Raw genomic sequence first — 24328 nt, 5'->3', positions numbered from 1 at the left:
AAGGCTGGCACTCCTGGCATTGAGCTACGTCCTGGGGCTGAGGTCTCTCATCTGGGAATTTGGGGCCATATTCAGTGGTTGCTCAGGGGACCATACGTGATGTTCAGATTTGAACCAGGACTGGCCACATTGCAAGGCAAGCACCTTAACCTCTGGACTACCTCTTCACCCCCAGACCTGTTCTGTGCTCAGGGATCACTCCTGGCAGGGCTCAGGAATGCTGGGGTGGTGCTGATGCCTTACCCCTCTGTTGCATCTCTCTGGCCCCAGAGCATGGAACTTCCAAGCATAACTCACACCTCCAATCTGAGTTTTCTCTTTTCAAGAACAAAGCACCAGTTTTTTTTAAGAGCTCATCCAGGATGTGTTTAGGAGGCTCAAGGGTCCTTCCCAGACATTCCCAGCCAACAGGACCTGAGGATGTGGAGCTGCTGGGATGTCCGGTGGCAGGTTAGGACCTGGGCCCCATCAGCAGTGAGGGTCTCTGGGGCTACACCCAGCCGTGCCTGAGGGACCATGTGGTGAATCCTGGAGCAAAGCTGCTGCAGGGGAGGCATTCACCATAACCTGTCCTCCCTCCAGCTCAGCACTTTTCTTCCCACTATACTTCAGCCACCTGATATTTCATCTTTACCCCCAAAGGTGGAGTACTTGTTGGCTGGTGCTTAAGTGATTGGTCCCTCGGACGGGTGTGGACTTAGCCAGGCCCGGCTGTGAAGCGAACAGCAGACTAGTAGAAAAAGGACTCCCCTTAGTGGCCAACCTTGAAGATTTGAGATTTGATTTTATTTTATCAAACTGGTTTACTTAAACTGCTGCCCGCGTAATTGTTTGGTTGGGGGCCACACCAAATGCTCAAAGATTATTTCTGGCTCTGCACTCAGGAAACTCCTGGCGGGGCTCAGGGGACCCTATGGGATGCCGGGGATCAAACCCAGGTTGGCGGCATGCAGGGCAAACGCCCTCCCCGCTGGACCAGCGCTCAGGCCCCTGCTTAATGCCTCTTACTAGGCCAAGCTCCTGAGCTCTGCCCCGGACTCAGTCTCATCCTTCTCCAACAGCAAAGTAACTTGAAAGATAGAACATTTTATTTGTAAAAACTCTGCCAACTAACCTCAAGAAAGCAAGCAAAGGCTTCCATGGCTACTTCATGGGGAACAGTTTCAGGCCGCCCTCCTCGCTTGAGCACCCAGGGAGCCCCGAGATTCCAATTCTCCTAACTCAGTCCCCACATGGGGAGAGGCGTTCGCTGCCACGGGAGGGAAAGCAGAGCGGGCAGCTGGGCCAGCGCATGACTGGTGGTGTCTAGGGGGCGTGGGTGGCAGGCAGCTGGCAGCCAGCTCTCCTCAGCCAGCAAATAGGCCAGCTCCGGCCGGGCGATCTCAGCTGAAGGTCAGAGTCTCTGCGTCTCCGGTGTGCGAGGTGGAATTGGACAGTGGCGTGAAGGGTTTCTTGCCCTCGGCAAGAGCTTTAAAATGCTGCGAGGAAACAGAGAGGGAGCGGGACTCAGCGTCGGGGAGGTGCTGGGCCCACATCGGAACGTCCCTCTTTACGGCACATTCGGCTTCAGTTTTATTGTTGCGTTGTGGCCACCTGGCAGTGCTCAGGGATCCCTCCTGGCAGAGCTCAGGGGACTGCGTGTGGTGCCAGGGGCTGACCCCAGGTCGGGAAGGTAGAAGGCAAGTGCCCTCCCCCTATACTGTCGCTCTGACCTTAGGTCCCGATCCCACCCCCCCAATTCTACTTCCAAACAATTCCTTTGTGTTCACTTTGAAAATCAGCTGCCAGTCACCCCAAATTCCTCAACTGAACCCCATCCCGATCTCCTTCCAGACTGAACCCCTCCCCACCTTGCCCCAGACTGAACTCCTCTTTTGCCTCCTTCCAGCCCCTTTCACTAGTCTACTTGTTCTCCCACGGGAACAAGGACCCCTGGAGAGCCTTGGGGGCTGATCCGAGTGGCAGGAGGGTGTAACCCACGGCACCACACACCAGCACTAGTCTCACCTGGGAGTTCTTAAATTCCGAATAGAGGGAGAAGAGCAGGTGCAGGGACTGAATCCGACTCTTGTAGACGGGGATGTCCAGGATTGCTGAAAGGAGAAACGCTTATGCGCAGAACCCAAGGCCACTCTGGGCGAGAAGGGCGCTTTCGTCTCAGGAGCGAGTGCCCTCCTAGAGATTAACTCCTGTGCTGGGTGGGAGGCCCACACCCAGCCTCTGCACGCCCCAACCCTGAGCCAAACAGTATGTCTGGCTCAAACCACGATGGAACTCAGAGCTGCCTTCCCTGGCACACGGGCCCTTGACCTTGCCCTGGTACAGTGAGGGGGGATGGGAGCGGGCGGGCGGATGCTTACCACAGATCATGTCGGTGTACTGTGCCAGGCTGCAATCGATCTCCGCCGTGGGCAGGCTCACCTAACGGCGTGGGGGGACACGTGTGAAGGGGTTGAAGCTTCAGGGGGTCCAGCCCCACTCCCGGAAGATAAAGAGCTGCAAGCACAAAGCCTGATGCCTCGGAAACACGCAGGCGGCCACCCAGACCTCCTGCACTTCAGAGGGCAGTCGTGGACACTGTCTCGAAAGACACCACGAAAGAGGCTGGTGGGTAGCACTAATCCAGCACGACGTCTAAGAGGAAGTCAGGACACTCGGACACACGCATGCAGGATGAGCACGGGAAGACGGGAAACAGACCAATGAGAAAGAGCCGGGAGACGTCAATCAACTCTGCCTATAACATGATGGCAGGCTTCTGACACCAGGCCTGGAGGAAAATGCATTTTGAGGGTGGGAAGCACACCTGGTGTGATGCTCAGGGCTTACTCCTGGCTCTGCACGCAGGAACCACTCCTGGAGGGCTCAGAGGACTATATGGGATGCCGGGGATCAAACCTGAGTCAGCCAAGTACAAGGCCAGTGCCCTCCCCACTCTTCTAATGCCTCAGCCCCAGAAAATGCATTTGTGATGTCAAAGCCGACAGCCTGTGCTATGCCACTCGTAACAGTCCTAGCAAAGAAGTGCAAGAGCTTTCCCACTCTGTTCAGTAAAAGGGAGTTAGTCCCATTCCTCAGCCACCAAAGCAGGCGGTATGTGGGTACAGATGCTCGCGAGACACAGGCGGCGACCATTTTACAATAGAGAAATATGAAACCACTGTGTGGTGACCTGAAATCAATGCCATGTTGGATGCTGGCACTCGGCGGTGCTCAGGGTCACTCCTGGCGGGGCTCGGGAGACCATATCGGGGGGCTGAGGATTGATCCTGGGGCTGCTGTGTGCAGGCAAATGCCTGGGTTTTGTTCTTTTTTATATGCTGATTAAACAAATGTGAGTTTGTTTTTGTGTGTGTTTTTTTTTTTTTTTTTTTTTGCTTTTTGGGTCACACCCAGCGATGCTCAGGGGTTACTCCTGGTTCTGCACTCAGGAATTACTCCTGGCAATGCTCGGGAGACCATATGGGATGCTGGGAATTGAACCCGGGTCAGTCGTGTGCAAGGCAAACGCCCTACCTGCTGTGCTATTCCTCCAGCCCCACAAATGTGTTTTTAAGTATTCATAAAAAAATGAATACTTAACGGTCTGTGGAAATTCCTGACTACATGTTATACTTCCATTAGGAGGGTAATGAGAGCATTAATATAGGAAGCTGTCACTGTCACTGTCCACTGTCCTCCCGTTGTTCATCGATTTGCTTGAGCGGGCCCAGTAACGTCTCCATTGGAGACTTTGTTGTTACTGTGTTTGGCATATCGAATACATCACGGGTAGCTTGCCAGGCTCTGCCGTGCGGGTGAGATACTCTCGGTAGCTTGCCGGGCTCTCCAAGAGGGGCAGAGGAATCAAACTCGGGTCGGCCATATTGGCTGCGTGCAAGGCAAACGTCCTACCCGCTGAGCTATCGCTCCAGCCCAATATAGGAAAAGGAGATTTAAAAAAGAAAAAGTCTCCAAGCGGGTGCCACACTTTCTCAGCCTCTGCCACCTTTCTACTCACCTTGCCCAAAAGCTCTTCAAACTCAGGGGACCATTCTTGCATCAGTGTGTCAATATCGGGCATGGGCCTAAAAGAACAGAGACATACGGCAAAAGAAAGCTGTGACATCAGCAAAATCTGGGGCAGGGCATTCTAGGAGGATGGCAGCTTTGCAGGCTGGTACACATGGGTTCCAGGAGAACCCAGGCTGGGCAAACCTAATCCTGCGCTGGGGCTTCCTGGGCCAGGCTGAGTGATGCGACCAGATAAAGCAACCTCAGCCGCAGCTCCCAGAACCCAGAGTCTCCAACTCATCAACTCTGGTCCTTGCCCTGCTGCCTGTGGGTCGCCTTCTGGGAAATGTGCGGAAATGTGGCCTCTCACCTCGTATAATGCACGGTCGCGGGGGGCTTAGAACGGTGCAGCTCAGAGATGCTCTCAATCCATGTGTCGATGGCCTTGGGATTCTTTTCTGCCTCTTCCAGACTCTTCACTTTCATATGTTGCTAGAAAAACAAGGGCAGAGCCTGACCGATGACACTGAAATAAACCCGCCCGCATTTCAGAGGCGCTCATTGGACACTGCTATTTCATGCACGGGGTCAGGGGTGGGGAGGCTGTAGCTGGTGAAATGGAAACCTGACAGCAACCAAAAAGAGATAATACGACAGCCTGGTCTAAATTTCTGAAGTGATGTGAAGAGGCAGGACTGACCTGAAATACCACCTCATTCCTACCAAGATGGACAAAAATTTAAAATGTTGGCCAGAGGGGCTGGAGTGATAGCACAGCGGGTAGGACGTTTGCCTTGAACACGGCCGATCCGGGTTCGATTCCCAGCATCCCATATGGTCCCCTGGGCACTGCCAGGGGTAATTCCTTAGTGCATGAGCCAGGAGTAACCCCTGTGCACTGCCAGGTGTGACCCAAAAAGCAAAAATAAAAATGAAAATAAAATAAAATGTTGGCCAGAGAGATTAATACAGTGGGCAGGGTTGCCTCAAACACCACTAGGTTCAATCCCCAGTAGCCCCTAGGGTTCCCTGAGCACCTCCAGGAGTGACCCCTGAGAACAGAATCAAGAGTAAGCCCCGAGCACTGCCGAATATGGACCAAAAGCAAACTGAAAGGGCGGAGGCTGGTGTGAAACCAGGGCTGTCCCTCGGAGGGACAGTAAATGGAATGCACACATGCCAACAAGGCTCTGCACTGGGCCTCCTCACAGAAGCCTGGCTAGGCTAGGTCTTACCGTGATATTGTGCTGTTTGGAATTCTCTGTCAACCAGAGAGAAAGCACTGTGGGGTCCGACTGCTTGGTAGACGGCTCATCTAATACCAACAGGCCAAGGTTGTCGGGCTTCCCATCAGGACGTGGCACCTGGATCAGAGAAACGGAAGCAAGCAGAGGGGGAAGTGGGAGGGCGTGAAACGGCCGTGGTTTCCAGTAAGCTGCAGGGACGACATCTGGTGCACCAAGCGCTGGAGCAATAATGGAGTGAGGAGGGCACCTGCCTTGCACGCTGCTGATGCAGATTCGATCCCCGGCATCCCATATGGTCCCCCAAACACCTCCCAATCACCAGGAGTGATTCCTGCGTACACTATCAGGAGTAACCCGTGGGCATTGCTGGGTGTGACCCAAACACCCCTCCTCTACCCCCCCCCAAAAAAACAGAAATCTGATGCACTGTTGTTAACAGAGATAAAGAGCACACTAGTGGGAGGGGCTGAACTAAAATACTATGGAGGGAATGGGGCTGCAGTGATAATACAGCGGGTAGGGCATGTGCTTTACCCAGGTTCAATCCCCGGCATCCCATATGGTTCCCCACGCACCTCCAGGAGTAATTCTTGAGTGCAGAGCTAGGAGTTACCCTTGAGCATCACAAGGTGTGACCCAAAAAGCAATAATCATGGTCACGATTCTCCCGTTATTCATCAATTTGCTCGAACGGGCCCAGTAATGTCTCCATCGTGAGACTTCTTGTTACTGTGTTTGGCATATTGAATACGTCATGGGTAGCTTGCCAGGTTTTACCGTGCGGGCGAGATACTCTCAGTAGCTCACTGGGCTCTCCGAGAGGGGCGGAGGAATTGAACTCAGGTTGGCCATGTTGACCGCTTGCAAGGCAAACGCCCTACCGCTGTGCTATCACTCCAGCCCCAAAAAGCAATAATAATAATAATAATAATAATAATAATGTAGCACCGTAGTACTGTCCTCCCGCTGTTCATCGATTTGCTCGAGCGGGCACCAGTAACATCTCCATTGTGAGACTTGTTGTTACTGTTTTTGGCATATCAAATATGCCACAGGGAGCTTGCCAGGCTCTGCTGATCGGGCGGGATACTCTCAGTAGCCGGGCTCTCTGAGAGGGATGGAGGAATCAAATCCGGGTCGGCCGCATGCAAAGCAAATACCCTACCCGCTGTGCTGTCGCTCCATGATAATGATAACAACATAGAGGGGGTAAAATATGTAATCGATAGCAAATTTCTCAACCTTTGACCTTGTCTGACCTAGTTCCCTTCCTGTGGCTCCTCTGCTCTTGGCAGGCCCCTAGTCTCATGGGGTACCCACACCGTTTACGTGGATTTTACCTCTGGCCTCCTCGGGAGATCCCAGGGGCCGCGGGGGCCATATAGCCCCCAGATGAGAAATACTGACCTATAGGACCTTAGGTATAAAGCAAAGGTCATGGATAACAACAGGGCAAATAAATGACAAAATGTTAGTATCTTAATAATAACTGAAAACCGAGTATTCTTCAATGAGCACAGTCTGGATGAGAGGCAAAGGCTCCAATGAAATGAGTAAAATTTTTTTTTTATTGAATCACTGTGAGATACAGTCACAAAGTTTTCATGTTTGAGTTTTAATCATACAATGATCAAACACCCATCCCTTCACCAGTGCACATTCTCACCAACAATGTCCTCAGTATACTCCCCCTTTCCAACCCTCTTCTGCCTCTATGGCAGACAATTTCCCCCATGCTCTCTCTCTACTTTTGGGCATGATGGTTTGCAACACAGATACTGTGAGGTTATCATGTTTGGTCCTTTATCTACTTTCAGCACACATCTCCCATCCCGAATGATCCTTCCAACCACTTAGTGATCCCTTCTCTATTCCAGCTCCCTTCTCCCCCAGCTCATGAGGCAGGCTTCCAACTATGGAGCAATATTCCTGGCCCTGTGTCTACTGTTCTTGGGTGTCAGTCTCATATTATGTTATTTTCTATTCCACAAATGAGTGCAGTCCTCCTATGTCTGACCCTCTCTCTCTGACTCGAAATGAGTAACTTTCAAGGCGGCAGGGCTGATCGAGCCAATTAGGGGGTTCTGAGAGGAAGAGAGAAGCCAGAAGAGACAGTTCAGCACTTGGCTTTAGGCGGATCTCACTGTACCTTTAAGAAGGCGTCAATGTCCCCAACGGCCGGGATAAAGTCAGGAATGAAGGGTTTCAGTTTGTGGTCCAGGCCGATCAACTGAGGCGTGTACCTAGGCGGCAGCACCAGGGGGAGGAGAGATGGCCAGAGAAACTCGCTCTACTACTCAAGCAGAGATCAGAGGCAAAGAGCAGTTTCGGGTAAATGAAGGAAAAGGGGCAGTGGGGTGGGGGCCGACGGTGGCGGTGGGCATCCTCTACTCACCGGCTGATATACTGGAAGAGCTCCTTGATCTCGGCAGAAACTGGCAAGTGCTCATAATCCGCAGGGTTATAGGCCCTGGAGAGAGCAAGACAACGGTCCAGTGGGCAGAGAAGAGCTGGTGGGGCTGAGCCTATGGGTTACTCTGACCGCAAGACTGGGGGCTCTGCTTTTTTTTGGGCGGGGGTCACACCCGGCGATGCACAGGCGTTAGGGGTTACTCCTGGCTCTGCGCTCAGGAATTACCCCTGGCGGTGCTCAGGGGACCATATGGGATGCTGGGAATTGAACCCGGGTCGGCCGCGTGCAAGGCAAACGCCCTACCCGCTGTGCTACTGCTCCAGCCCAAGACTGGGGGCTCCGAAATCAAGCCCTGCCTTCCCCCTGGTGGTCACCAGGGCAAATTTGAAACTTTTTATTTTTCAATTATTTTTTTGCTTTTTGGGTCACACCCGGCGACACACAGGGGTTAATCCTAGCTCTGCACTCAGGAATTACCCCTGGCGGTGCTCAGGGGACCATACAGAATTGAACCCCGGTTGGCCACATGCAAGGCAAACACCCTACCCACTGTGTTATTGCTCCAGCCCTCAGCAAGTGTGAAGTTGTTTATGAGGGGCCAGGCAGCAAACTTGCCAGCTAGAACACAAGTTTTACACCAGGAACTCTGTGTTCCATTCCTAGTATCCACGACCACCTGAATACCTGTGAGAATGGCCCCTGAGCCCTGAGCAGACAGCTGTCCCCAGTGCAGCCAGGTGGGGCCCAATCAAGCACAGACTGGTCGTAATTATTTCTTTGTGTTTTGTTTTGTTTTGGGTTCACACCAGATGGTGCTCAGGGCTTGCTCCTGGCTCTGCAACACAGGAATCACTCCTGGCTGGCTCTGGGAACCATACGGGGTACCAGGGATTGAACCTGGGTCAGCTGTGTACAAAGCAAGCACCCTGCTCGTTTGCTGTACTATCGCTTGATCATAATCATTTCTTAATATATATAACAAGAAAAAAAGAGTTGCCAAAAATCCATGTTTTTATATTTTATAACACAGAAGAAATTTTTTTCCTCTTAACACCAGGGAAAAAAAGCTGGAAAAGGATCTTAGCTTTGCAGGGAGGAGTGAGGCTGGGTACCACTCAGGCTCCACCTCGTTATCATCAGGAGGCTGTGCGGTGCCAGGGATCAAACCCGGAACTCTGTGCCTGCCAGGCAATCACTCCAGGCCTCTGAGTGCTCTCCCCAGTCTGGATCTTAAGTTCCGCATAAAAATAGTCTTCCTAGAGGCCAAAGCAATAATATAGCATGGAGGGTATCTGTCTTGCACGCAGCTGACCCTGGTTTGATCCCCAGAATCCTATATGGTCCTCTGAGCACACCAGGAGTGATTCCTGAATGCAGAGCCAGAAATAAGCCCTGAGCACTGCCCGTGGTGGCCCAAAAAACAAACAAAAGTCTTCCTAGGCCAAGGATGTTACTCAACTGGTAACTCAACTTGCACGCAGCTGGCCTTGGTTTGATCCCCAGCATCCCATACTGTCCCCCGAGCACTGCCAGGAGTGATTCCTGAATGCAGAGCCAGGAGTGAGCCCTCAGCACTGCCCGGTGTGGCCCAAAAACCAAACAACAAAAGTCTTCCCAGGCCAAGGATGTGACTCAACTGGTAACATGCCAAGGGCAGGAGCCCTGTCCCGCAATGGGCAGAGGGACAGTGGAAAGGCAGTGTGTCTGGGGCGAGGGGGAGAGCAAAGAGACTGGGGAGGGCGTTGCCGTGCACATGGTCAACCTGGGCTCAATCCCCAGCACCCCCAGGACTGAGCCCTAAACACTCCTGGGTGTGGCCCACAAATAACCAAAAAAAGTGAAAAGGCGTTACAATGGGCCTCTGAAACTCCAGATGGGGCAATGCAAAGATCGAGCATCTCATTTCCGCTTTCAGAATACCGTCCTCCTCCTAAATCCGGGGTTTTTTTTTCCCTCACCCTTCCAGAGGGGCCCCATGCTCATCATCATCATCGTCATCATCAGAGTCCGTTTCCGATGTGCCATCATCATCATCTTCGTCGTCGTCGTCATCGTTTTCGCTGGAGCCCCGCTGAGGCGTCAGCTGGGAGGTCTTCTTCTTCTCCTGCAACAGTGCGGGGGCACAGGAAGGTATGGGAGAGAGAAACGCGCCAAGCCCACGCCTGCGCTCTCCCCAGCACCGCCCCGCACCCCCACAACCAGCCCCCCCAATCAGAAGCATCTGGACAACTTGTAGCTTCTATAACCTACAAACTAGGGGGACCCACCTTCTGCAGCCATATTCTACGTCTCTGCTTGAGGCCTGGCTGCGTACTTCTCTGATTAAATAGCAATTTTACCGATGGCTTAGAAAGCCTGAGAAATTGGAATAAACTATCCAGTCAGCTCTAAAACCGAGGGAGGCTGTTGACGAAGAAAATAGCAACTCTCATGAGAGTTTTTTGGGGAGGAAACAGAAGAAGAGGAAGTGGGAAAACACAAACTTTAGGGGACAGATCTCTCTAACACCTGAGGGAGAAAAAACTAAGGTTTAGTTGACAAGACTGCTCAGAGAAAGATGCTCATAACTATCAAAAGGAGAAAATTCACAGTGAACGTGGGGTGTGAATGACCCCATATCCCAGAGACTCTGCGCTTTCTCGTTCCTGCTACTCCTCCTGTATAGCAAAACCAAGCCCTAGATTCCCTCCCTGGCCTGTGAATGAAATACAGTATTTACCAAACACAGCATAAGAAAAGAGACTCTGTTCTTGGTATCAGAACCCAGCGCTGGTAACCTACTGCAGGGACCGGACGCATTTCTGCCAAAAGCCCCTGGGTTCCGAGATTTGTTTCTGAGATCATGGCCATTAAGTGGCTTGATCAGGAGCCAGAAAAGACGTTCGTGGGCGGCGACTTGGGGTCTCGTTGGGACAGGGAGGAAAGGGCCGGCTCAACCACCATCCTGTGAGGCCCTGCATGTCTCGTCACTGCGGGCCCAAACCTGACTGTCCAAAGGCTTCTGGCAGATGGCGGCCACTGAGCCGCCTAGGGGGAGCAGGTGGAGGGACAGCACCCTTTCTCCCCTGGGGTGGCCCAGCGACAGTAACCTACTGCGTGGTCTGGACGCATTTCTGCCAAAAGCCGCTGGGTTTCGAGATTTGTTTCTGAGTCTCTGGGATCATGGCCATTAAGCAGCTTAATCAGGAGCCAGATAGGCCGTTCATGGGCAGTGACTCGGGGTCTCGTTGAGACGGGGAGGAAAGTGCCAGCTCCACCCCCATCCTGTGAGGCCCCACGTGTCTCATCACTGTGGGCCCAAACCTGACTGTCCAGTGGCCTCTGGAAGATGACGGCCACCGGCCCGCCAGGGGGAACAGGCCAAGGCATGAAACCTATTCCCACCTGGGGTGGCCTGGCGCCGGTAACCTACTGCAGGGACCGAACACATTTCTGCCAAAAGCCATTGGGCTTCGAGATTTGTTCCTGAGTCTCTGGAATCATGGCCGTTAAGCAGTCCAATCAGGAACCAGAGAGGCCATGCCTCCAATTATATAGCTGAGCCGGAGGTGGTTTGTGGGTGTGTCTCCCACATACCTAACTTTTGGCCGTTTACTTTCTTGGTAAACTTTGCCCCAAGTTTTTGGGGTTTGGCCAAAAGCACAGCAGCAATTATGGGGTATCTGGAAGTCAGAAGGCACCATCAGGCTGCTGATGCACTCGCCTCACAGGTACAGACTGACCTGCTGGCAGCACCATACCCCCTAAAAGTTGTTTTGAAGGCCAAAGCAACAGTACAGATGTAAGGTCTTGCACATACCTGACCTGGGTTGGATCCCCGGCACGACATATGGTCCCCCCAAGCACTGCCAGGAGTAATCACTGAGCACAGAGCCAGAAGTAAGCCCTGAGCACTGCTAGATTTGGACCCCCAAATCAAACCAAATCAAAACAATAAAATAAATAATGAAAGAAGGTTGGGAGGGCTTGTTTTCCCTAAATTATATGACTTCTATTGAGATTAAGTGGTGGTTTTTCTTTCTGGTTTTGTTTTGTTTTGCGCTGTGCTCAGAGCTTACTCCTGGCTCAGTGCTCGGGATTCACTCGAGGGACTCGGGAGACCCTACGGGATGCTGGGGATTGAACCCAAGCCAGATACCCACTGGAGGTGAGGAGTCAGGAAACATTTACTGCTAATCCACGTGAATGCAGACTGACCCCCAAACTCTCAAAAGCCAAATTTTGATACGCACACACACACCTTGTTATTTTCCTCTGCTAACTCATCATTGTTGTTGTCAGCCATAGTCTTGTTGGTAAGATGAGCAGAATGAGGAATTCCTTCAAAGAAAAGTTTTTTTTTAGGTTATTATCAAAATGACTTTTAGGAACAAATTCTTTTCAGTTCTATAGTACTGTCCGCTCTAATCATTTGAGGGAATAAGTTTTATAAGAACATTCTAAAGGAGACTAAATTCTAATCATGGCTTCTTGTTAATTCAAGATTTAATACTGAGATCAGAGAGATAGCACAGTGGGTCAGGTGCTTGCCTTGCACAAGACTGACCCGGGTTTGATTCCTGGCAACCCCACCAGGACTGATCTCTGAACACAGAGCCAGGCCTGAGCATTGCCAGGTGTGGCCTCCACCCCGATCAAAAAAAAAATAGAAAATATAAACAGTAGCAAGTTAAGTTCTGATTAAAACAAGAACTTCTTGGGACTGGAGCAATAGCACAGCGAGTAGGGCATTTGCCTTAAACGCGGTCAACCCGGGTTCGATTCCCAGCATCCCATATGGTCCCCTGAGCACCGCCAGGGTTAATTCCTGAGTGCAGAGCCAGGAGTAACCCCTGTGCATTGCCAGGTGTGACCCTAAAAGCAAAAAAAAAAAAAAAAAAAAGAACTTCTTGGAGCCTACCACAAATCACTCTTTGTTCTGAGAATCTTCTCTCCTTCCTTCTCTTACCTTTGTGTCTTGGGGTTGGAGTATAAATACTTGCAACCTCTTCAGAGTCATTAATCTCTAGACGCTCATCATATGTCTGGTTTTCAACAACCTTGGTCTAAAAAACAGGAGCCATGATTACAAGCAGCACTGCAGGCTGTGATTTGTGCCAGCTTTGGTTCCTCCTCCAGATCCAAGACACCGGAAACCTTCAAACCCCGTTTAAAGGTAAAAGGTAAAGGTAAAGGCCTTCCCATTGATCGTCGATTTTGCTCGAGCGGGCCCAGTAACGTCTCCATTGGAGACTTTGTTGTTACTGTGTTTGGCATATCGAATACTCTCGGTAGCTTGCCGGGCTCTCCGAAAACCCCGTTTAAACTTCCTTTAATGCTTCCTGCCTGCAGGGTAAGCGGTTCTCTAAGTCACTGTACTGCAGCCCTGAGTTAGGAACCGTTGGCAGGCTGGCTGGGGAACCAGGGGATCCTGGAGGGAAACAACCGCCAACTTCTGCTGCAGCAGCTCCCCCAAACTAGAAGACACGGCTTTGGGGAAAAGAACTTTTCCCAAGGCTGTCGGGGTTTCTCAAAAGAAGCTGCAGCAGAAGCTCCAGAAAGTCTGTCTCTGGGGTTCCTAGGGGAAAAGAGGGTGTCTCTAAAAAGAAGGTGAATTCCAGTTTCTAGATTCCATCCGGGGAGAGCATCCCCCTCATGCTGCAACCCCGGCGCGCAGTTGGTGATGGCGTGAAGCAAAGGGGCAAAGGAACAACTGTCACAAGACGGGAAGGCTGGGGGGAGGGAAGGAGAGGGGGGGATGCTCTTTCCGCTAGGGCGAGTTCGAATTACCTGAAGCCCCTCTGGATCCGTCTCCTCTCTATGGAAAGAACCCCAGCGAAGGCTGGGGTCTCACTCCAATCTGAGACCAGGCCACTTCGGGGCTTCTACTTCGCGTAACCCAGTCGGTGCTCGGTCGCTAGGCAATAAATTAATAAATAAATAATCGCGAGACTTTGACTTTTACTCTCGTGAGATCTCCTCTCGGCTTCGCGTCTCTTGGCAGCAAGGGTCCAGGAAGGCTCGGGAGCGCGCGGAAGCAGCCTCTCTAGGCGACCGAGTCGCCCGGGTGTCTATGGTTTAGGGACCTGGGTCCGGGGCGACAACTAGCGGCCGCGGGTGGCAAAGCCCGGCTGATGAATCTAGTTCTTGGATTTCCCCTCCAATCTGGAAATCACACTTAAGGATTAAAGGACCCTTGGGTACGCGATTTCACCTCAATGATTCTGATTAGAACTGAGTCCGACAGGGGCCGGAGCGATGGCACAGCGGTAGGGAGCTTGCCTTGCACGCTGCCGACCGGGGTTTCATTGATCCCCAGCATCCCATATGGCCAGGAGTGAATCCTTCGTGCCAGAAGTAGACCCGAGCATCTCCAGGTGTGACACCCCCCCCCCCACACACAAAAATAATAATAATAATAATAATAATTGTATTCCTTCTATTCCTAGCGCCTCCTTATCCTAGCCTGGGGCGGGAGGATGGGGTGGGGGAAGTGAATTGAAGTGCATGATTTTCATCCCCACCACTGTTTAGTCCCCTAAGCACCTCTGGGATCGACCCTCTCCACCCGAGAATATCTCTGGCTGGCAGTAGCCCCAAGGCACCACCAGGTGTGATCCAAAAAAGGACCAAAAAAAATCAAAATTTCTTTTTTTTTTCTTTGTGGGTCACACCCTGCGATGTTCAGTGGTTACTCCTGGCTTTGCACTCAGGAATCACTCCTGGTGGTGCTCAGGGGACCATATGGGATGCTGGGAATCGAACCCGGGTTGTCAGTGTGCAAGGCAAACATTCTACCCACTGTGCTATTGCTCCAGCCCCCAAATTTCTTTTTTTCACAAAAAAAATGGTATTCATCTTAGAGAATGTGCCCAAGCTATTTCCCCAACCCAAATTTGTGTGTTTATCTTTTTTTTTTCTTTCCTTTTTTCTGGTGCTAGGGATCAAACCAAGGGCCTTACACATATAAGACAAATGTTCTACCACTGAGTCACATCCTGAGGGTAATTTGTGCTTTCTGAAAAATATGTGTGCTGGGGCAGAGAGATAGTACAGTGAGTAAGGTGCCTGTTGTGCATGCAATTGATCCAGGATTAATCTCTGGTACCCCATGGTCCTTACAGCCCACCAGGAGTGATCTTAGAGTACAGAGCCAGGATCAGGCTCTGAGCACAGCCAGGTGTGGGTCAAATACCCCAACACACCTAAAGTAATGTGTGCTTGCCAGGGATGTGGCACAACAGATTAGCACATGCTTCTCACATGTAAGGTCTGGGTTGCAGATCTAGCATTTTTCCCCCACCTCATCCCATCCCTATCCTCGTACCACCCCCCCCCAAAAAAAAGCAATCAAAACATTAATTGTCCAGGGATGTAGCTCTAAAGATTGAGAACTTGCTTTTCATGATAGAATCTATGATTCAATCTCTGACAATTGCATGGTCCCCTGAGCACTGCCAGACCAGAAGCTGGAAGTAGTCCCTGAGCTGGTAGACCAGATGTGCCCGCACCCCAAAAGAAGTGACCTGTGTGAATATTCTGCTAGCAACTAGATTTCCACTGGAGATGGAATTGAGAATTCTAAAATGCAGTGAGTGCTTCGTGATACAGGTTCTGAAGCTGAGCAGCCTTTAAGATCCTGATTTTGCTATTTTCTAGCCCTGAGACCCTAGGCATGACCATTTTCCTCCCTGTACCTTGATCTCCCCATTGTAAAATGGAGATATATATACTTCTCATCTCAGACTTTGTCAAGGATTAAATTAGATAATCCATGTGAGGAATTGAGAGTACTGCCTAGCACTTTGGATGCATTCAATAAATATTAATGAATACACAGGAAAGTTTGGGAATCTAAGTATCATTGTGAGAAAATCTGGATTTGCATTTGGGCTCTGTCACTTCCTGGTTGTGGGTTTGGGTAAGTGCTTGACTTTGATGTTCTGTAATTATCGGATTTGTTGTAAAGGATTAGAGATAACACATGTAGGGGTCACAGTGATAGTACAGCTGGTAGGGCATTTGCCTTGCATGCTGCCGACCCGGGTTCGATCCATGGCATCCCAAATGCCCCCCCAAGCACTGCCAGGAATAATTCCTGAGTGCAGAGCAAGGAGTAACCCCTGAGCATCACTGGGTGTGACCCCCAAAAGAAAAAAAAAAAAGAGAGAACTCATATAAAGCACCTGACACAAAACAAAAATTCTAGAAATAACCCCCACAGCCAAAAACTTCCACAACTCAGCCGCTGCCACGCTCATGGCCCCTCCCACACACTCGGGCCGAGCTTCACCCACAAGTGCATCTATCTATTCCTGGACCACGTGGCTACATTTGCAGTCATGTGATACTTCAAACCACATACTCTACCCATACTCCAGGATTACTGCACCACATTTGACAGGGTTCAAAGTAGGAGGCAACCAATTTTAAAGGAAAATATACATTTTTACATATGTATATATATATACACACACACAAGGTCAACCTTTAACATGTTAGTGACCTCTTATAGAAGGGTTTAATGGCCCCTGGGTGAAATACAACAATCCTCACACTCTTCTAAAGATACTTTTTTTAGCAATCTCAGCAGTTTTTCATAACAAACATTACAAAATATATTATTTTGGTTCTGCTTTGGGGCAGGGATCGGGGTTCGGGATGGAAACATCTGAAATATGGTGGTAGAAAGGTGTAATGATGGTGTGATTAGTGTTTGAATATTAAATGTAATCAAATATTGTGAACTGCTTTATAAAATAAAAAGTTTTTTTTTTAAAAAAAGACTGCTGTTTATCCTTTACTGCAACAATGACTGCTGTACAGTTGAATTCAGAGTAAAAGGTAAAGGCAAAGGCCCTCCCGTTGATCGTCGATTTGCTCCAGCGGGCCCAGTAAAGTCTCCATTGGAGACTTTGTTGTTACTGTGTCTGGAGACTTTGTTGTTACTGTGTCTGGCATATCGAATACTCTCGGTAGCTTGCCGGGCTCTCCGAGAGGGGCGGAGGAATCGAACTTGGGTCGGCCATGTTGGCCGCTTGTAAGGCGAACGCCCTACCCGCTGTGCTATCGCTCCAGAATTCAGAGTAGTGGGTGAAATAATATAGAGAAGAAATGCTGAATCAGGCATATTCTAAGAAATTTGGCTTTTGGCATGGGAGAACTACCAACGGAACCAGAACACTGGATCTGAATTTTGTTCCCGTTCTATTCTGACCTAGGATTTGGGGTAATTTTCTGCAACTTGTTATCATTGTCTTCACATGCATAATGGAATAGGTGTAACTGCACAGTTTTTTTTTGTGTGTGTGTGTTTTTGTTTGTTTGGGGGTCACATCCAGCAATACTGGGGGCTACTTCTGGCTAGTGGTAGGGGTGGTGCTTTGGGTAGTGCACCGGGGGTGGGGAGTTATGTGGTGCTGCTATGGGTCAAATCTGGGCCTCCCACATGCAAAGATGTAACTCACAGAACATGAAATTTCATTCAAGTATATAATTTAGTGGTTTTATTACATTCATAAAAGTACTATCACTATCTCTTCTAAATTCCATTTTTATCATTCTAAAAAGCAAACTCCTCTCTCCCGAGGCCCTTGCTATTCAATTTTTTTTTTCTTTTTGGATCACACCCGGCAATGCACAGAGGTCACTCCTGGCTCTGCACTCAGGAATTACTCCTGGCGGTGCTCAGGGGACCATATGGGATGCTGGGAATAGAACCCGGATTGGCCACATGCAAGGCAAACGCCCCTACCCGCTGTGCTATCGCTGCATCCCTCGAATTTCTTTTTCAAAATTGAGTTTCTATTTACATTTTATATGTGTTTTAAATTGCATACATGCTTTTCTACTTACATTTCATATAACTGTAATCATGTAGCTCTGAACCTTTGAAGCCAGCTTCTTTTACTTATCATTATTTTTAGCATGTTGTACCGTGGATCAGTGCTTTGTTCTTTTCTACGACTGAGTAATATTCCATGTATAGATAATAGATATACCACATTTGTTATCTTTCTACTGATAGACATTTGGTTAATTTTCACTTTTTTTTGCTATTACAATATTTTTTTTTACTTTTTCTTTAATTTTTTTTATTAGTGAAACACCATGAGGTACAGTTGTAGATTTACAATTTTTTGTGCTTGGGTTTCGATTATACAATGATCAGATACCCATCCCTCCACACAATACTTCTTTGAATACTAGTATGCAATTTTTTGGTTGGCCATATATTTAACTTGTTTGGTTGGGTTGGGTTTTTTTGGGTATTTTTTTGTTTGTTTGTTGCTTTTTTGGGTCACACCTGGCGATGCACAGGGGACCATATGGGATGCTGGGAATCGAACCCGGGTTGGCTGCGTTCAAGGCAAATGCCCTACCCGCCATACTATCTCTTCAGCTCCCTGGGTTGGGTTTTTGACTCACACCAGGCGGCGCTTTGGGGATAGCCCCAGTAGTGCTCAGGGGACCATGTGATGCTGGTGATCAAAGTAGGTCTCCTGCATCCTAAGTATGTGCTCAGCCCATTGATGCATAGCTTAAGTCCCATGGACATACGCTTGTAATCTTTCGATGAGTGGGATTGCTTGGTGATTAAACATTATTCTATGTTGAATTTTTGTTTGGTTTGAGGACACACCCAGCTGTGCTTTAAGGCCTCTCCCTGAAGAAGGTACACAACATTGCTCCCGGGACAATAAGGTGCTGTTCCAGAGAAAGTGAAGAAGGTACACACCTCTGTGTGTTCTAGTAAAAGGCGATTTGCTTGGTCTTTATCCAGGCAATCTGATTGGTCTTTATCTAGGTGTTCTGATTGGTCTTTATCTACGCTCTGTGATTGGTTGTTTTGTGTAACAAATCAGATTGATCAGTTTCTACACCCTTGTGAATATCAGGCGTAACCAATCAGGAGACGGGGGCGGGGATAATGAAAGTATATAAGCACAGCTCTTGGGTCGTCTCGTGTGGTCCTGAACTGGATGGAATTTTGGGGGCTGTGGTGCTGCAGTTGTTCATTGGAGAGGAACTAACTGACTGTGCAGAAGCTCACGCTTCTGTGGGAAGCTTCTGCAGGATCTATTGCTTGAAGGGGCTTCTAAGGGCTCCTGTGCTGGTGACCTGTGAGCTGTGACTAAGGAGCTCTAACATAGAAGATAGTTGGTGATCGGCGTGCTGTTCTTGCTCTCCAGAACCCAGAAGCTAGCTGCTTTAACAGCTTATGCTGTAACAGTGCCAGGGATTAGAACCTGAGTCTCCCGAATGAAAACACATGCAACCCCTTCCCCCGTATTTGAGGGTGTTAGGCGATATCCAATGGTGTTCAGGGGACCTGGTATGGCATCAAACCAGGGTTGGTGTGTGCATCATAACTCTAGTACTATTTCTCTGGACCTTTATTTTTGTTAAAGGCACTGATTTATGAGGGTATTCATAGTTGAGCTTCAGGCATACATCATTCCAACACCGATTCCCCACCAGTGTTGACGTCCCTCTATCACCTGTTTAGCTTTTGGGGGAAGGTGAGGGGCCATACTTAGCTTTTGGGGGATGGTGAGGGGCCATACCCAGTGGTGCTCTGCTTACTCCTGGCTCTCACTTAGGGATCATTCCTGGCAGGGGTTGGAAACCCTATGGGGTGCTGGGGATCAAACCTAGGGTATCTGCTAGCATAGCGAGTGCCCTTTTTAAGTTTGTGTATTTGGGCCAAATTCAGCAGTGCTCAGGGGCTATTCCTGGTTCTGTGCTCAGAAGAAATCCCTGCCAGTGCTTGGGGAACCTTTTGTGATGCTGGGGATTCAAACCCAGGTGATCGAACATGCAAGGCAAATGCCTTACCTCCTGCAATAGGGAGCGAGCCCCTTGCCGTGTTGCACTTTTTAAGGACTGCCAGACTGATCCAAAGCGCGTAGACCACTTTACATATCCACCCTCAGTGCTGGAGGGGGTCTGAGCTCTCCACTTGCTCATCCACACTTAACCCCATTCTGCTGAGGTTAAGTGTATGTCATTGCGGGAACGGTATGTCACTTTTTAAAAACAAAATTCCATTTCTCATACTGAGGTGTCAGACTATTTGGGGCTTAGCTATCATTTGTAGATCTTGGAGAAATGTCTGCTGTGTCCATGTTTAATCGGGTTGTCTTAATCGTTTTGCGAGATCTTTATATATTCTGGATACTAGTCCCCTGCGCACAGCGATAGTGTGGGCTCGAAGTGACCTATTGAAGGGGCCTTCATAACGAACCGTGGGCACGGGCTCCCGCAGAACCGAGGTGCTGACAGCACGGTGGAGACAGGAGTCCGGCGCAGCCCCCCACTCGCCCGGCGCCGAGCGGAGCGCCGCATCCGCCGGGTACCCACCAGCTCCGCACCCACGGCGCCCCGCCCTCCGCCCTTTGACCCCCCCGTTTCCGGTTGGATACGTGGCTCGAGGCCGCCATCTTGGCAAGAGGCAAAGCGGCGGCGGCTCCTGTCAGGGGGGCAGCAGGTCCGGAGCGGCCGGTGCTCCCCTTCCCGCACCCCCAGCCCTTGGCCCGTGGAGCCGGAGCGCGGGTGCGCCCCACCCACCACCGCCCTCGCCATGGTAAGATCCCCGCGGGCCCGGGCGCTCGGCTCCGGCCTCCCGCGGCCGCTCTCCCCGCTGGCCGGCCTGGGCCCGGGGCCGCGGCGGCGCTGCCCGGAGGGGCTGGACCCGGCTGCTGCTTCGGGGGGCTCCGGGAGCCGGGTGTGGCCTAACCCCCGGCAGCCCGCTGTGGGGGGGCGCCGCCCTCGGGGCCGCGTCGTCGCGCCCACCGCGCCCCTCCCCCCGCGCCCAGCCCGCCGGGCCCCGGAGCACTGTCGCGCGGGGACGACGCCGCGCGCCTCGGGGGTCTCCCGTCCGCCGGCGGCCGCTCGGCGCGCGACCCTCCGCCCCCCCCCCGTTCCCGAGGCCGTGGATGTGCGAAACCCGGGGCCACGGGCATTCGGGACGCGAGTCTTTTGTTTGCTGCACGCACACACACGGGGACACACACACACACACACGGACACACACACACACGGGCACACGCGCGGGGAAACCGAGGGAAGTTCGGGGAGGAGGCCGAAAACAGGAAGAAGTAACTTGTTCCTGGAATGTACGGGAGCCGGGCGTCCCCGAAACCTACCGTTCCTTCGGCCCCTGCCCTCCCCCCGCATCCCCGAGCCAGGGGTGTCCATTGGTCAACGCGCCGCGGGGCGTCCGCCGCCCCCGGAGCCCCGAGTGGGTTCTGCGGGGCGCTTGGTGCAGGTGAAGTCAGGTGTTGGTGGCACGTCGGGGTGATCGGACGCCTCCCCCGGGAGGAGGAGGAGGAGGAGGAAGAGAAGGAGGAAGAGAAGGAAGGGCTCCGCCGGGACCTCGGTGTTCACGTCTATTGTCGGGACGGGGCACCGGCGGGGATAGACCCACTCCCCGGACTGCGCTACCACTTGTGGGTAGTGAGCCAAGTCTCGGAGCAGTTCTCTGGGTCCCGAGGACTGAAGTAGCGATTCGTATTTTGGTGCACTGTCTGCCCTTTTAAAAGTGTTTTGAAGGATAACTCTCTTCGATTTTACAGTTTTTTTTGGGGGGGGGGGTGGTCAGCGATTTCTGATGGAATATTTAAAGCGTCTCCCGCACTTTTGATAGAGGGGTTTAAATCTTACCTTTGCTGTCTGTCTTTGGGAGGGCGCCGAGGTCGAACTTAGCTACTGTAGATGACGCTACTGAGTTTCTTATATGAGAACTTGGATGGTAGATGGTAGGAGTCTGGGGGGAGTGGGGGTTATGCTTCGATCATAAAATCACTCTCAACATTTTTTTCCAGCTTTGGGCATATAAATTGCATCCAGCAGGTTTGACTAAAAACTTTTATGCTTTTATGTTATGGAGCTAGAGAGATAGTACAGTGGGTAGGACCCTTGCCTTATACCCGGCTAACCCTGGTTCAGTCAGGGGGATCCCATATGGTCCCCTGAGCACCGCCAGGACTAATTCCCGAGTATCTGCAGGAGTAATTCCTGAACGACGCCGGTTGTGGCCCAAAACAAACAAAAACCCTTTTATATTGGGGACTGGAGAGATAGTACAGTGGATAGGGCACTTGCCTTGCATGCAGCCAACCTGAGTTCTGTCTGTGGCAACCCATCTTGTCCCCTCAGTACCTAAATACAATCAGGAATAGCTCCTGAGCATTGCCATGTGTACCCCCTTGCCCCCCAAAAAAGACTTACGTTGAACATAAAATTCTGAAGTACTTTTTTTTCAGTTCCACTACATACCATGGTAGTTATTGAATAGTGACTTAAATTGTTTTCCGTATGCAATCAAGATGTATTCAACACCCTATAGTTGAATGGTGACTTTTAAATTCTTTTCCTTATGCATTCTAGATGTACTCATTTTAGAGTATATTTTTTTTTTCTTTTTGGGTCATACCCAGCGATGTACAGGGGTTACTCCTGGCTTGGCACTCCTGGTGGTGCTCGGGGGATCATATGGGATGCTGGGGATCGAACCCGGGTTTGCCGCATGCAAGGCAAAAGCCCTACCTGCTGTACTATTGCTCCAGCCTCTAGAGTATATTATGATTTTAATAGCAAAGTTAAGGCCTTATATTATACAAAATACAGATAATCATTACAAAAACTTTGTTAAAAGGTTCTTGAAACTTAGGGGTTTTTTTTGGGGGGGAGTGGGGGTGAGGGGGGACACACTCCTGGTGATGCTGAGGGCTTACTTCTGGCTCCGCACTCAGGAATTACTTCTGGAGGTGCTCAGGGGACCATATAGGATGCAGAAGATTGAACCTGGGTCAGCCACTTAAAAGGCAAGTGTCCTACCCACAGTACTATCTTATCTTTTCAGCCCAGAAAGTTGATATTTTTAATTCATTGATGATGGAGGGATGGTAAAGCCCTAGGCATAAATTTGAAAATGTTCATGTTATTTTGACAGATGTGGGTTGACAGAGATTTGTATCATACTTAAAAGTGCATATATTTCTGAGTAGTTTGGGCTTGGTCTTACCTGGAATACCCACAGATTTGTGATCTTGCTGAGCGGAGAGTAACCCCTGAGCATCATTGGGTGTGGCCCCAAAACCAACTTGGGTCTGGGGCCAGTGATGTGACTCAATGGTAGAGCACTTGCCTTGCACTCTGAGGTCCCAATTCTGATTATCTCCCACCTATGGTTCTCAAAGCAGCCAGCCAGGACTGGCCATGGAGCACAGCTGAAATGACCTGCCTCCTGCCCCTCCCCCCAGTTTCTTGGGTCAAAACTTCTGCTGGGGGCTAGTTTGCAGCGGAGAGGGTGTTTGCCTTGCACGTGGCTGACCAGGGTTCAACCCCCAGCATCCCAAATGGTCCCCCGCACACACCACCAGGAGTATTTTCTGAGTGCAGAGCCAGGGTTAAACCCCGAGCATCTCCGGGTATGATCCAGAAAGCAGAAAAAAAAAATTTCTGAAAGTTCTATTATTCCTCAAAATTTTTAAAAAATGACATTTAGGGACTGGAGCAATGGCACAGCAGGTAGGGCGTTTGCCTTGCACACAACCGACCTGTGTTCAATTCCCAGCATCCCATATGGTCCCCTGAGCACCGCCAGGAGTAATTCCTGAGTGCAGAGCCAGGAGGAACCCCTGTGCATCGCCGGGTGTGACCCAAAAAACAAACAAAAAAATGACATTGAGAAGAGTGGAAAGAACTTAACACTGAGCACTTCTAATCACCCAGCCAGATCGCTTAATTAGTACTTTGCTACCACATTTTTATCAGATATCTAATTACCCGTCCCTTTACTTACTTGGTGGAGTATAGGACAGACCATGGCTTGTGGTTTTGGGGCCACACCCAGTGGTGCTCATGGATCATTCTTGGTGGTGCTTGGGGAGACATGTGCAAGGCAAGTGTGCCTGAGTCCCTGTACTGTCTCTCCAGATCTTTTGGGGGGTGCCAGGGTAGGGGGGATTTGGTTTTTGGATCACAACCCCAGTGATGCTCAGGGCTTACTCCTGGGTCTGAGCTCAGAAATCACTCCTGGGACTGGAGCAATTGCACAGCGGGCAGGGCGTTTGCCTTGCAGGCGGCCGACCCGGGTTCAATTCCCAGCATCCCAGATGGTCCCCTGAGCACCACCAGGAGTAATTTCTGAGTGCAGAGCTAGGAGTAACCCCTGTGTGTTGCCGGGTGTGACCCAAAAAAGCAAAAATAAATAAATATTTTTTAAAAAGTCACTCCTGATGGGGCTTTGGGGACCAATAAAGTGTGAATTTAAGTTTCAGATATTAGTTTCAGTACTTCAATGTTGACTTTTTGTAGGAGTGGGACACACCTGGCAATGCTCAAGTTACTCCTGACTCTGCACTCAGGGATCACTCCTGGTGGTGCTCAGGGGACCACAGGGGATGGAACCTGGGTCAGCCGCCTGCAAGGCAAATGCCCTACCCATTGTCTTACCGATCCAGTCCCTAAATGGGGACTTTTTAATAAAAAATTTAAGATTCTTCGGGTGTTGGTAATAAGATCAAGATGTCCTGCATTGAAGAAGTAAACAAATGAGCAAATGTACGACTAATGGTATATGATGACTTCCTTGTAAACTGAAGTAACAAACATGTAATCTTAATTTGACTTTTTTAGAAGTTTCTGCAGATAAATTTTCTTAACATTTGTGAAATACAGTGCATTTTTT

The 24328-nt window shown here is 50.4% G+C and overlaps 2 protein-coding genes across 2 annotated transcripts in view; one reads left to right on the top strand and one right to left on the bottom strand.

Moving 5' to 3' along the window:
- Window positions 1-1279: 1279 nt before the first annotated feature.
- Window positions 1280-13652, bottom strand: IFT46 (intraflagellar transport 46). The gene is made up of 12 exons (XM_056107653.1): window positions 13423-13652; window positions 12602-12698; window positions 11894-11973; window positions 9612-9757; window positions 7636-7710; window positions 7390-7483; window positions 5229-5357; window positions 4364-4485; window positions 4001-4067; window positions 2361-2421; window positions 2008-2093; window positions 1280-1478 (listed from the first exon to the last, which is right to left on the bottom strand). Exons 3-12 carry the CDS (start codon window positions 11936-11938, stop codon window positions 1383-1385), a joined length of 921 nt encoding a protein of 306 aa, XP_055963628.1. The 5' UTR covers window positions 11939-11973; window positions 12602-12698; window positions 13423-13652; the 3' UTR covers window positions 1280-1382.
- Window positions 13653-20062: 6410 nt separating this feature from the next.
- The window catches only part of ARCN1 (archain 1), a 29487-nt gene continuing 25221 nt past the window's right edge, over window positions 20063-24328 (top strand). The window contains exon 1 of the mRNA XM_056107645.1: window positions 20063-20218. Coding sequence (XP_055963620.1) covers window positions 20216-20218 — 3 coding nt within the window. The 5' untranslated portion in view covers window positions 20063-20215. The remainder of the gene's footprint in view (window positions 20219-24328) is intronic.

The sequence above is a fragment of the Sorex fumeus genome, unplaced genomic scaffold (genome assembly GCF_029834395.1).
Source record: "Sorex fumeus unplaced genomic scaffold, SorFum_2.1 ptg000169l, whole genome shotgun sequence".
NCBI lineage: Eukaryota > Metazoa > Chordata > Mammalia > Eulipotyphla > Soricidae > Sorex > Sorex fumeus.
This window is presented reverse-complemented; position numbering and strand designations above follow the sequence as displayed.